Source organism: Ceratotherium simum, chromosome 23 (assembly GCF_057802395.1).
Source record: "Ceratotherium simum simum isolate JZ-2026a chromosome 23, ASM5780239v1, whole genome shotgun sequence".
NCBI classification, from domain to species: domain Eukaryota; kingdom Metazoa; phylum Chordata; class Mammalia; order Perissodactyla; family Rhinocerotidae; genus Ceratotherium; species Ceratotherium simum.
Genome location: NC_141922.1, coordinates 10,055,726 through 10,069,485, shown reverse-complemented (window position 1 = coordinate 10,069,485; position 13,760 = coordinate 10,055,726). Strand labels below are relative to the sequence as shown.

Below are 13,760 nucleotides of genomic sequence, written 5' to 3'. Positions count from 1 at the left end.
GTTCTAACTGCGCCGTATGAAGTAACCCGCTCCATCCTCACCCGGCCCCATGACGTAAGCCCTAGCCTCACTGTTTTGAAGTTGGGGAACTGGAGCATGAAGAGGTTGAAGGATTTGCCAGTGGACACAAGGTGCATGCAAAGTGTCATAGCCAGGATCTGAACCTAGGCCGTCTGGCCCCAGGGTATGTGGCCTTAACCTCTGAGCTGTGGGGCAGACACAGACCGGGGCAACTGCGCTTCATGTTGCATGTTCTAGAACCCAGGATGTCAGAAGCAGGGGGTGCTTGGAGGAGCTCTGGTTCAATGCTCTTACTTTACCATGAGATCAGTGAGGTGGGCAGAGAAGCCCAGAGAGGTGGGCAAGGGGCCCCACCCACAGTGCCATCGCACTTAGTGGCCAAGGTGAGACTTAAACTGGCACCTCTGTCCCTTTGCATTCCCAGACAAGGTGACCTGCGGAAATAAGAAAGCAGTGGACACGTGCCTGTGTGTGTGCGTGTGTGGACACGTGGGTGGGTGTGCGCGTGTACACGTGTGTTCATATTGTGCACACACGTGTGCCCATGTATGAGTGTGCACGTGATGGGGGGTAGCCAGGAGCATCTCCACTCACCTCCCCTTTCTCCACCAAAGGCTTCACCTCGGCGAGGTCCACGTCTTGCAGCTCTCGAGACATGTCCCTGCTGTCACCTGCCTGTGAAGGAACAAAGACCAGGAGATCAGCACTTCCTGCTGAGAGATATGTCCCTGAGGAAGCAAACCCGAGGCCGGGGAATGGGCCTTCACTCTCTCAGCAGCTCCTAGTCCGGCACCGCACGTTACAGGTTATGAGGCCCCTCCTGCCCACGGCCCCATCCTACTCTTGCCCCTGGGGGCCGAGGCAGATCTCCTGGGATGGGAAACTGAGGATCACAGACGCAACCACCTTCCCCATGAAACGGATGGATGGACCCTCAAAACCAGGTTCTCAAGTTGAGTCCAGGCCCGCCCACCCACCACAGCCAGGAGGCTTCTCAGTGCCTTTCAGAAGGAGACCCGCATCGCTGATCCCAACAGCGATGGGACAGGTTGACGGCCAACAGGGGACAGAAGGTCACAGGAAGCCACCATGTGCAGGCATGACACAAGCTTCATCCTCCTTCCTCCTCAAACTAGCCCCAATGGAGAGGTGGCCACACAGACACCCGCACGTCCACCTCTGTGCAGGGCTCTCTGCTACACGCTGGCGGGGAGAGGGGTGGGGAGCAGGGAAAACCTCAAGCCAAGGGGTCTGACAGGACTGAACACTCAGTAGGATTTTGGAAGAAAAAGAACTTTCAAGGCAAAAAGCACTTTATAAGCCAAAGCAGGGTGGGGGAGAGCAGGGAGAGGAGCAGGTGGGAGAACAGAGGGTCGGGGGGAGAGCAAGGGCTGGGAGAGCAAGGGGGGTGGTGGGAGGGGAGGATGGGAGACGAAGGGGGAGAGCAGGGGGGCGGGGAGAGCACGGGTGGGAGAGGAGGTCCTCCTTCGCTCCGACAGGGGCAGTGCAGAAGGACCAGGAGACGAGGGCCGCAGAGCCAGCCTGGAGCAGAGTCTGGGATGGTAGCATGTCGCCACAATCCACACCCTGGGGCGCGAGGCTGGGTGGTGACATGTACTGAGCACACTTCTGGGAGCTTAATCTGGGCGCGGGAGGTGTAAACATTTCTTCTCATGGATTGATTGTCAACCTAGAAGAATGAAGTGCCCACCAGCGTGGAGGAGGCACGCAGAGCCCAGAATCAGGGTTCAGTACCGCAGGCAGAGGCAGAAGAGGTCAGGGAGGCGGAGTGAGTGACAGACAGAAGAGTCTAGGTACCCACAGGTCACGGACCCAGACCTTCTGAATGGGGAAAGTTGGTGACAACCAGCCTGACTGAGGCCCTCACACCACTACTTTCTGAGGGGGAGCCTGGCCCCGAGCTGCCCAATGCCCCACAGATATAACGACCAGAGACAGCCGCCCAAGCCTCTGACATTCCAGCCCAGGGCTCCTCTGAAGACCAGCTCCCGGAACCCACAAGAATCTTCTTTGTGAAACACCTCCCAGAGGTCAGCAGGCAACGGAGCCGGCCAGCCGGCATCCACCCCCGTGCAAACACATGGCATTCTGTGGGCGGGTCCCCTGGGATGCTCTGGTCTGGGTGGGGCCCCAGCACAATTTTCGCCAGTAGATAACCAGCTCCACAAGAATGCCTTTATGCAGCCTTTGGAGTCTATGTTCCAGAACATCCTGAAAACAAAGTCGGTTTTATATTTGTGAGCATTCCTGGGCAGCTGCCAGCTTGGAGGCAGGAGGCATGAAAAGCCTAGGTCTGTTGGCCTTGCTAATTCAGCATGTTTGTGATCCCAAGACCCTGGGCCGTGGGACACCTCGCCTACACAGCCTAGGGAGCCTTCCAGAAGCCCAGGGCTCTGGTAATGCCACGTTTCAAGCTGAGTGAAAGGACTTCACATTTCACAGGGGCTCCTTTAGAACCCAGAGGTGAAGTCGGGGTCCTCACTAACCCCTTGAAGGCAAGCCTCCTTCAGCCCCACCTGTGGGCTCCCCAGGACAGGTCGCCTACCTGTCTTGTGCCCTTCCCTATAATGCGAGCTCCTAGCATTATGCCAGGTGCAGAGTCGGACCACAACTTGCTTGCTGAACAGAGGAACAGTTTTATGCAGCTTAATGGCAATGCCTGTATTTAAATTCACTCTTCAATGATTGCTAAACCGCAAGACTGAAATGCCTTGAAAACAAGTCTACATTTATAAGGACCTAAGCATATACTGTAGTTCAGCCCGGTGGGGTCAGTTCTCCTTGGTTTCCAGATGCTGTGGTCACATTAGGATGTCAGCCTCCCCCGGCTCCCTCACTCTTCTTCAGAACAGAGAAGAGTTTGATTCCAGGCTTCACAGTTTCCTAAACATGCTTCTGGTGAAACCTCTTTACCCCACACCTTCTTTTCCTTCCTACAGTTCAGCTTCCCAGACCACATGAGGCAGTGGGTTGAAAACAAGCGAGTCTCTTAAATATCAAGTATTTGAGAATCGCTGCTTTTGGAGCTGGAAGGGCCTTATGGAACCCAGCCCCTCGTGTGCTCAGGGATGTGGGGAGGCTCAGAGAACTAGCACGGTGTTTATCTAAACAAGGGGTGATTCTGCCCTCCAAGGGACATTTGGTGATTCTGCCCCCCAGGGGACATTTGGCAAGGTCTGGAGACATTTTGGATCATCATGACTGGAAGATGCTACTGGTGTCTAGTGGGTAGAGGCCAGGGATGCTGCTAATCATCCCACAGTGCACAGGACAGCCCCACAGCAGAATTATCTGGCCCCAGAGGTCAACAATGCAAGGCCGAGAAACCCTGGTCTAGACCAAGATGCATCCAGTAACCTCCCGGGATGCCAAAGTCTGCAGGGAGACTGGATAAGCAGAGGAAGTTTCTGTACTATTTGTCCCTGGGGGAGCCGGGGGGAGCGGGGGCTGTGGCAGCCAGCAGTTAATAAATGCAAATGTCCTGGCCTGAATAAGACCTGTGTCCAGGTCACTGTCCCACCAAGGCTGCCCAGACTGAGGCTGCACAGGGTGCTCTCCACACCTTGAGCCCCAACCTCACCCCCCAGCTGCTGGTGGTCAGCCCGCAGTGGACAGGAAGACAGCTGGCTGCTCTCAGCCCAGTTCTGCCAACTTAGGCCAGTCGAGGGCCAGACCATACCCTGTTTGTTGCCTCACCCAATGAACTTTGCAAACTCTTGTTTCAGAAGCTGTTTGTCTAAAGGAAATCTTATAAGGAAGTTCAATATAGAAAACAGATTTACAAAAAAAAACCCAAAACATGAAGAAAAAGCTGACTTGCTTTGCATGCAGCCAAAGAAAAGGACCCGAGAGCCCCCAGCAGCCCCTCACCCTCCCGCTCCCTACTCTCTGCCCTCCACCCCCCATGCCGCCAGTCCTGCCCTTGAAGACCATATGAGGTCCAGGAAGCGCTGCTGAAACAGAGGTTTATTCGGAGGCTGCTTTCTGCACCAAGTTCTCATGTGCCCAGCATTGGGCGAAATGAGAAAGTTATCAGCCATAGTTCTGTTGATGAGGCCCTACTATGTGTCAAGTCGGGGATGTGACCATGAATAAACAGACCCAGCCCTGCCCCACGGAGGTCACAGTCCCATGGGGCCGGGTGCCCCCCTGGGGTCCACGGCACCCACTCACCCATCAGGCCCTGTGCTAAAGCTCTCCTGGAGGGCAGGGCACAGGTCCTCCACCTCGACACCACCCACATGGGGTGGATGGTTCTTTGTTGTGGAGGCTGTCCTCGCATCGTACGAGGCTTAGCAGCACCCGGGGCCCAGGCCCTCTAGATGCTGGTAGCACACACCTCCGGTTGTGCAAACCAAAAATGTCTGGGGACGTTGCCAAATGTCGCCTAGGGGGCAAAATCGCCCCAGGTTGGGAACCACTGATCTAGGGCAGCTCCTGGTATAAACCCCGAGACTGTCTGTTAGATCCAATTCTTATTCAATCTAGTGTGCATATGCACACACACTCACACACCACCACCACCGCCACAGCCAGCAGTTTACCGAGGAGGAGGCTGAAGGCCCAGGGTCCGAGCCACCGTCCTGAGATGGCATGGCCAGCCGCACAGGGATGGAGAGGCCTCTGATGTTCACACGCTCACTTCTTCACCACACTCTTCCTCACCAAGGTTTTTCTATCAGGTTCAAATTCACAAGCCCAAGACCACGGGCTCTTTTAAGGAAGTAGGTCCCGCAGAAGACGCTGCTTTATAGGAACTGTGATCTCCTTCACCAGGAGGGAAGGACAGGGGGAGGGGACCCGGTTTGGGGTGCTCTGATTGGTGCCCCCACCCCCGCACCCACCAGGCGCCACTCGGAGCCCAAACCCAGGGGGTCATTCCCCCCAGCCAACTGGAAGCCCCCTTGGCTCAGCAAGTTCTCTCCCGGGGGCTCGGGGCCGAGCTCTGGACGCCGGTCCCTGCCCCTCTCCACTGCCTCCTGGAAAGTCCCTGAGTAGAATGTCGGACAGAAAAGGGCCACGGTAATCATTTAGCGGGTGGGGTGACAGGGCAAGACCCCACAGGGCACAGTGAGTGCGAGCCCAGGAGGTGGACTCCCAGCCCTCCCACTCCACCCTGCACCTGCCAACAGGCTCTCCAAGAAACTAGACAGAAACCCCTCCAGACAGGGAAGTAGATCCAATGGGTCTTCTGCTCAAACCCCACTCAGGACCAAAAACAGGGCTCGAGGTCACGACCCCAGCTGCCAGACCCGTTCACATCACCATTTCTTCCTTTCCCACCCGCCCTCCCCAGAAGGAATTCAGAGAAAACCAACATCAGAGAAGTGAAAGGTAGCCAGGAGCTAGAGGGAAGGCTTGAGGGTCAGACCTGGGTGTCACCATTTATCAGCTCCGTGATCCCAACACGTTATCTAACCTCTTAGCCTCAGAGCGCTCATATAAATGGAGCATAACTCCTGCTCCCAGGGAGTAGCAGTGGGCTTAAATAAACAATGGCACACAGAATCTGGCAAATAGCTGCTTAATTCATCAGTGCACTTTCCCTTCCTGGTTGCCTTCGAGACCCAGGGACATCTGTGAGGACACAGCCTGTGTTTTATATACTGTTAGTCCCAAAGTGGCCCAGCCAGGAGGGCGACACATAGAAGATGTTCAGCAAGTGTCACGTGGGTTCCCGGCAATCAAACCCAATGCATGGCCACGCAGGCCTCCCCTCCATGAGCAATGTTGGTTAATGAGTAACGAAAACCCAAGGTGGGGCTGGGGAAATGCCTTTCTGGTTCAATAGGCCCAGAAGACAGCCAGCAATTAGCTGGACCGCACGGGTTCCAGGGGAAGCTGAGACTGGGATTTGCTGGGAGAAGGGAAGAACGTGACCCCTGGCCTGGGAGGGCAGCAGGCAGAGGCATCTCAGGCAGACTGAGGCCTCGTGAGAATCGTGAACCAGTCACGGGTGTGAGGGGACACACAGAGCCTGTGATTCTCAACAGCCTTGGTGGAGCAGCAGGAACGCTGGCTTTGGACTCAGGGCGTGGGAACCCTGCTGCCCCCTTGCCTCACAACTTTGACCAAGTCATTCATCCCCTCTCTGGGCCTTGGCTTCCCCATCTGTGAAAAACGCCGTGTGTGTTCTAGGAGCATCACATGGTCCATAAGACACTTGGGCAAATGCGAGCCCAGGAGGGAAAGTGGTACACAATGACAGAAGGGCGCAGAGGGGCCTCACCAGGGCCACGCATGGCTCAGCTCTGCCTGGATCAGCCTGGCGAATCTGGAAGTCCCTGTCCCTCTCCCAGCCTTAGACCTCTCCCTGTCTGCAAGACTAGAGCCCCCCTCCAGCTCTGGCACTCCTCTCACTTAAACCACCTGGGGGAACCATCTGCACGCCCTCCTGCGCACCCTGGAACTCACACAAGGGGGGCAGAGGGCGTCCAGTGGAGAAACGCCCATGATGTGTTCTGGGAGCTCCAGGATACACCCACCCCAGGAAGAATGGCCCCAGAGAGGCCACAATGAAACCCTGCAGACACACCACGATAACAGCAGCAGGAACAACTTCCATGGCACCCACTGGGCTCCAAACTCTTTCCTTCCTTTCAGCTTCCCAGCAACCCTAGGAGAGAGGCACCATTGTGTGCACCATTTGATGGATGGGGAAAGTGAGGCACGGAGGGCTTGAGAAATGTGCCCCAAGTCACAAGCATCAGGCTGGCACAGGTTAAAGCAACCTTAAGAGGAAAGTTGACCATGATATCAGCTTGCCCTAAATTTGCACACATACCATGCACCTACGCTTTGTCCAGGTAGGATGTTCTAAGGATGGGCTACACGTGACCGGCAGGCTTTTCCTGTGTGGGTCAGCTGCGGGGGTCACAGGTTTCTCCCTCTATCTTCCACAGTCACCACTGGGGCACCTTGAGTGGGACCAGGCTTTGGGCAAAGTCCACATCTTAGACTTTTCCATTCTCCCTTCACAATACCCAGGAGGGCTTCTGTTTTTAGCTCCCCCTCAAAGTGCCTTCCTGACACGGCAAATTCAAGACTTTGAAAAAGTGTTCACTGCCTTGTTCTATTTGTTCCTCAAGGAGGCCCCTGGGAGAAGGTGGATATTATCACCCCAGTTGACAGATGGGTAACCTGAGGCTCAAAAGCAAAGGCCCACAAGACTTCCTAAAGGCCTAGACTCACTCCTCCGACGCGGGTGCAGGCCGAGAGGGCAGGGGTGGGCAGACAACAGCCTCCTGGAGTCCTTCAGTGACGCAGAGAAAGAGCGAGACCAGGAGGGACTGTTGACAAGTTTGCATTGATTGTGATCGTCAGCAACTGGCCCAGATTTTGTCCCCTTGATAACACGCCTGGTTTCACAGCCACGTGAAAGCAGTGTTCTTTCCAGCACACTGGGCTCTTTATAGAACAGAATTTAAAAGGGGGACAGGGTAAGATCAATGCATGCTGCTGCTGTTTGGCATAGCATCTTCCCTGGAAGGTTTCAGAGAGCAGTCCCACATCTGCATTAATCTCAAGGAAAGTAGCCTTGGGGTGTGCCTTGGATATCCCCGCCTTACTGGGTGTCCATTTTTTTACCCTTTCTTTGCCCAAAAGATTCTGACGTCAAGCTGTATGGCAATTCACGGGTTCTCCTGATGTTTTCTAGACCTTTTGAAACTCAAGGCTCTGGGGAGGGTGAGGAAGTTGGCAGCCTTAACTCTCAATGTTTTCCTTATGTAATCAACCTAGGAAACAATATGGGTGGACTCACTGGACCTTCAAGAAAATTCCCCAGTTTAGGGGAAAGAAGTCAAGAATAGGGCTCTCAAAGTCAATACTACTGTGCAAACACCATGCTGAGGAGACCAGCGGATTAGGAATTCTCGAGGGCCCCCCATGCTGTGCAGGGAGGCTGAAACTCAGTAGCATTCAACGACTCCTCTGATATTGAAAAAATGAAAAAAGAATCACCAGAGAGAAGGCAGAGCCCAGTCGCATTCATTCCCTGGGCCCAGCCTGAAGGTGAACCTGAACTTCACTGTGTCCAACTAGAGCACAGAACCAGCGAGAGGGTCATTGAGAGCATCTGGGACACAATAGCAGGATGAGGGAGAGGTCAGCCATCCCTGTCACCCACCCCTTCTCTGCACCACCACCCAGGATCTTCCTGTAGGTTCTCAGTGGGGTTCTGGCAGCCCTAGCCCGAGCCCAAGCCATTTGTTTGGCAGAGAGAAGACCATCTGAGCGGACAAGCAGAGTAACTGGAGTCCAAAGGGGGACGTGGGTTGGGCTGGAGGAGTCTCCCATGAATCTGCGGGACAAGCATGAGCTACACTGCACGACAGTCTGTGAGATAATTTGCCAAAAGCCCACAGACGAGCCAGTGTTCACACAGGACGCAGAAATAGATTCTTCCTACATAACCCTTCGTCTCCCAGATGGGATGATCGCCACGCTGACTGGATCCTTCCCCGAAACGGTCTTGCTGCTTCTGCCTTCTGGATGGCCTGCCAATCTTCCCTACACAAGATGCACCAAGGTGTTTCCTTAACAAACGGAGGTTTCCTTTTGACCAACATTCACTAAGTGCCTGCTAAGTGCCAGGCCCTCAGGTCTAACGGGAGAAAGTGTATAGAGAGACACAGAATGATGCAAGGAAGGCACCCGACCCAGCCTGTGGCCCAGAGTGGAGAGCCAGGGAAGGCTTTCCAGAGAAAAGAGGAGAGTTCAGTGATGAAAAAGGAGAGGGGAGAGGAGGCGACGGTTCCCAGCTGGGAGAGTTCTCAGAATTACCTCTTAAGAATGCCTCCCACACCCACTTTTGGAGACGGCTGCCCAGAACCTTCTCAAAGCCAAGTGGGTGGAACCGGGGGTCGAGCTGGGGGAACAGCATGGAGCCCTGGTCCCTATCTACCTCTTTAAGCAGAGCTGCACATGGGCTTCCAAGATATACTTGTACAGGGGTTCCCACAGCTTGAAGGGGGGAAAACTATAAAACAAAAGAACTCCCACATAGGGCATTCAAGGCCCCCGGATGACTAAGGAGCCTCATCTCCTACCACCTCAGTTGGGAGAACATCCCACTGGACTGAAAAAACCTAGAGATGGAGCTGGGGCAGGCAGGGGGCGGGCAGGTCTTCGGGAATCAGGAAAGACTGGGTCAAAGACAGACCTGTGTGAGGACAGGGATTCTGTAATCTGTTCCATTCTTAGTGTCAAATCACCCTCTAGGATTTTCCCCTGAGGGCTCATGTCTCTTCTGGCCTGGGTGCCCTGGAGCACTGGACTCCAGGCTGCACCCAATCTGAGTCCCCCGCCCCTCTGCACACCCTTGTTAGCCTGAGCTGGCACAGCAGGAGGCCAAGTGAGTGTACAGGAAATTAACCTTGGGCTCTGCCTGTCTGTCTCCCAATGTAAAGAGAGCAAGTGGGACGGCAGGCCTGGAACCAGCCTGAGATCAGGGAGGCAGGAAGGGCAGCCTGAAATGAATCCAGGACACCAAGCTCATGCTCCAAAGACAGGTCCAGAAGGGTCTGGGTGGCCTTGGGGGGCAACACCAGAGAGAAAGGCCCAGGCTGGCTCACCTGGAGCAGGACCCTGCTCATTTGATTCTGGACAAGCCTCAGTTTTCTGACCTGAGAAATGGCAAGAATGTCTCCTATCTCAACTGAAGGAGGTGAGGCACGGAAGTCACAAGATAAGAGCCATTTATGAGCACTGTGTCACCAGACCCTGGGGACAGAGGAGCGGCCTGGGAGGTACAGGATATGTAGCCACTCCTTTCCTTTTCCTCTCCTCCATCATTCTGGAGCAGATGTCCTCAATTCGGGTTGCCTTCAGTATATGTTACCCCCAGCCCAGGGGGCTTTGAAACAATGCAGATTCCTAGCCCATGCCAGACCTACCGGGCCAGGAAATCTGCATTTCAGACAAGGGTTCCATTACATTTTTATGCAATCTGCATAAGGCGAGCTTTTTGGACAAACTTCAAGAAGCAAGACATGAGTCTGGCATTTGCAGACACTTTCACCAGCCTGGGTAAGTTTAGGACAAAGGTCCCTGACACTGATTGCCAAGGAAATGCCTTGAGAATGTTATTTGTGGGAATTATTGACATTAAACACTACATGGTGTTCCCACGTGCCAGGCACTGTTCTCTGCTCTTTACGTGGATTAACTCAATTAATGATTACACGTCCCAACAAGACAGTGTCTGTTATTCTCATTTTGCAGGAGAGGAAACCGTGGCACAGAGCTCCAGATTGCCTCTCTGCACTTTCCATTCTAGCTTTCTCCAGTCACTCTGACGTGCCCTCATGAAAAAGAACAAAGGCTTTGAAGTCTGCCTCTTATTAGGTTCAAAGCCTGGCTCTCCCACTTTCAGCCACGTGGGTACAGGCAAATCCCTTAAACTCTCTCGGCCTCGATTTTCTCATCCATTCAATGGAGCTGCCGCAGCTCAGGCAGAGCTCTTGCAGAGATGAAAGGGGATGAAGGGACATAGCAGCTGGTCTGGAGACACATGTCCGGTTCCTCCCCTGGCCTTCCCGGCCTGAGTCAGGTCCCCTCCCTGCTAGAATCTTAGATGCTGAGTCATCATCTTGGCTTCCTCTCTGAGGCACAGGGGCCTTGAGTCACCCCTTGGATGGGATTCTCTGGAGTTGCGTCCCAAGGAAGAACTGCAGCTTCAGGCCATCAGAAAAACACAATGGCATCTTTCTTCCCCATACACACTGAGGCCAGCTCAGGCCAGGAGGTTCCAGCACACCCCCAACCTGCTGTCCAATCTGGAGGTGGCAGCCCAAATCCAGTCAACTACAACTCAACAGGGTCGCAGCCCTTTCTTGCTAGACTGATTCTGCTCATCTCTCAAAAACACCTAATTTACACTAAAAAAGAGAAGAGAAGAGAAGAGGAGAGGAGAGGAGAGGAGAGGAGGGAGGGAGGAAGGGAGGGAGGAAGGAAGGAAGAAAGAAAGAAAGAAGCACCTACATTCTGTCTGGAAAGTTTCCTCACCAGAAACTCAGTGAAGATCCAATTTATCTTTGCCCCTCTGACAGCAGACGGGCAAAAATCATCAAGACCAAGAACCCCTTCCACCACCTTCAATCCCAACCAGCAGAGACTGGGAGAGAAGTCTAGAGAGCCTAGCTCCAGTGCCAGCTCGGCCTCGGCAAGTTGCTCCTGCCTCTGCGCCTCAGTTTCCATCTGTAAAATGGGAAGAAGTTCGACCAGGAACTTATGTGAGTTTTTAATTCCATTCCAAATTATCAAACCAATGGTTAGCAATCCTGGATGTCCTTGTCACTCCAGGAGAACTCCCTCTCAGGGGAGGAGACCTTAGCAGAGGCTCAAAGGTCTCCCTGGAAAGACCAATCAAAGGCCACCACCCAAATGGTCAACTGCCTCCTTGGGATTCTCCCTGCACAGTTACAGGGAAATGGGGCAGAAGGGAAGAAGCCATTCAACTCATTCAATGGATGTATTTGAACTCCTTCCAAGGGCAGGGTCTGGGCCAGGTGCCAGGTTACAGGGCGAGGCAGGCAAATCTTTCCTCCTCACCCTCTGGCGAGACAGGGTCCCACAAAGCTAAGAAGTCCCAATCAGAGGACATCCCAGGTCTTGCTCCTTACACCAGAGCACTGTCCCTTTGGAGGTTTCCCATCACTTCCTGAGCACCTCTACCTCCTCCTACCCCCTGACTCCACCCTGTGCCACCCAGCACTCAGCCCCACCCAGGCCTGGGGTCTGCGCCTGCACCTGTATTTCTCCCCCTGGCTGCTGAGCCCCTTGAAGGCCAGTGCTGGCGTCTGCACTCTCTGGACCTTGCTTATTTCAATTCACATTTGTGAAACTCAGTAAAGACTCCAGAACTTCTGTACAGGAGAAGGCTAGGCTGGAAGGTTTGCCTTGAAACTTCATTTTCATAGCAAGAACCAGTTTGTCTTCAGATATTTTGTTCATTTGAAGTGGTTTAGGAGAAGGTCAAGTTGGATATGAGGAGGAGACTCAAGCCCTCCCTGTGGCCACTGGCTGAACTCTCTTTGAATCTTCCTTCTTGCCCAGTCACTTAAAGGAACCCAAGACAGTGAAGTGCCCAGGACATCTGTGAAGAGTTGGTCTTTGGCACAAAGTAACCGGGCCCCCTCCCCCACCGGCTGCCAGGCACCTCGCCCTTGCAAGCCACAGAGGCTGCTGCCCCTGACCCACAGGGATGTCTGACAGCAGAGGCCACAGACAGGAGAGTGGGGGAGGTGGTGGGAGGTAACGAAAGGATCCACTAAATCCCAGCTTTAGCCACTAATTTGACAGAGGTGGTGACAGCGCGTTTCCCGCGAGTCCACCACATTCCACACGCCCTGCCCGAGGCTGAATCAGAGACCACGGCGGATCTCCCAGGAAAGTCCGAGCAATTCCAGCTGTTCCTCCCCCAGGAGCGCACGAGAGGCGGGCCCCTGAGGCAGGGGAGAGAAGGAAAGCAGGGGAGGTGGGCGGAGGCGAAAATGACGCCACTCACAGCCCAGCCCGCGCAGGGCAGTCGGATGCCCAGACGACCCCGCTGGCCCGGGCCCCCTCATCCGCGCCGCCACAGCGCCAACCGCGGGCCACCTCGGGGGGCGCACCCTGCCCAACCACGCTTGCAGACACTCGCTCCCGCGCGTATCGTACCCGCTGTGACACACCTCCGACCCTCCCCCAACACACACACCCCACACCCCAAATCCCACGCCGGCTTCGAGGCTGAATCGGCCCCCGCCCCTCAGAGGCATAACTGGGCTCAGTCTGGGAATCAGACACACCCACGCCCGCTTCTCCAGCCTCAGCTCCAGCGCCGCTCACCCCTACTCACCTCCTTTCTATACACGCGCGCTCAATCCCTTCTTCCCCAGACACCCCACTCCAAGGATACACCTCCCACCCCACCCCTCCCCCCCACAAAACACACACACACACACACTCCTAGTCCCTCCTCCAGCTCTCACTTGCAGCGCGCTCCCCGGGCCGCGGCACCAGCTGTGACTCCGGGAGGGCGTTGGGAAACGCGATCAAGGTGCTCCCGGGCTGGCCCTCCACCCCGCCTCTACCCCAGGATCCCACTTCCCCAGCTAGAGGAAAGGTGAGCGGGGACCTGTCTTTCTTTCCTCTTCTTCCCTAATCGAAACCCCCCTACTCCAGCGGTGCCCGCGCCGCAAAGCCCCCTGCTAGCGCTCGCGCCACGGAGTCGCCACGCACTTGCAGCTCCGCGGGGCCACATAGGGCGGTCCAGGAGCTGCAGCAGCACCTACGGCGACTCCTCTCTGCCCGGCGAGAAGACGGCATCGGACTTACCTAAGATACAAGGAGAAGGGCAGCGGAAGCCGGAGCTAGGCTGGCGGCGCGGCGCCCGGCGGGAGCGGAGGAGAGAGGCGAGGACCGGCGCGCTCTGCGCAGCTGAAGCGGGGTGCCGGGCGAGGTTTGTTTATGCCCAGGAGGAGCGCGCCTTTATAGGCGCCGCGGCCCCGCCCCCCCGCCTCGCCCCTCCCCGACCCTCCCGGGCTCTGCGCGCAGCCCGGACACACCCCTTGCCCGCCCCCTCCTCCCGGGCGCTCCTCTCGCTCTCGCAGGCGCGCCTGGCCCAGCTGGGGCTGCGCGCGGCGGGAGCCCGCCGGAGCCGCCGCCTGTTGCGCAAGCCTTTGTAGGGGCGCGGCGGGGAGGGGCCTCCCGGCCCGGGCTACGGGTCTCCTCTG

The 13,760-nt window shown here is 55.7% G+C and overlaps 1 protein-coding gene across 2 annotated transcripts in view; it reads right to left on the bottom strand.

Moving 5' to 3' along the window:
• NDRG1 (N-myc downstream regulated 1) overlaps nt 1-13,475 on the bottom strand; it is a 58,186-nt gene extending 44,711 nt beyond the window's left edge. For both annotated transcript variants that reach the window (XM_004431052.3, XM_004431053.3), the window contains exons 1-2: nt 13,363-13,475; nt 616-696 (exon numbers count right to left, since the gene is read on the bottom strand). In XM_004431052.3, the coding sequence (XP_004431109.1) occupies nt 616-678 (63 nt within the window). In that variant the 5' untranslated portion in view covers nt 679-696; nt 13,363-13,475. The remainder of the gene's footprint in view (nt 1-615; nt 697-13,362) is intronic.
• Nucleotides 13,476-13,760: the final 285 nt, after the last annotated feature.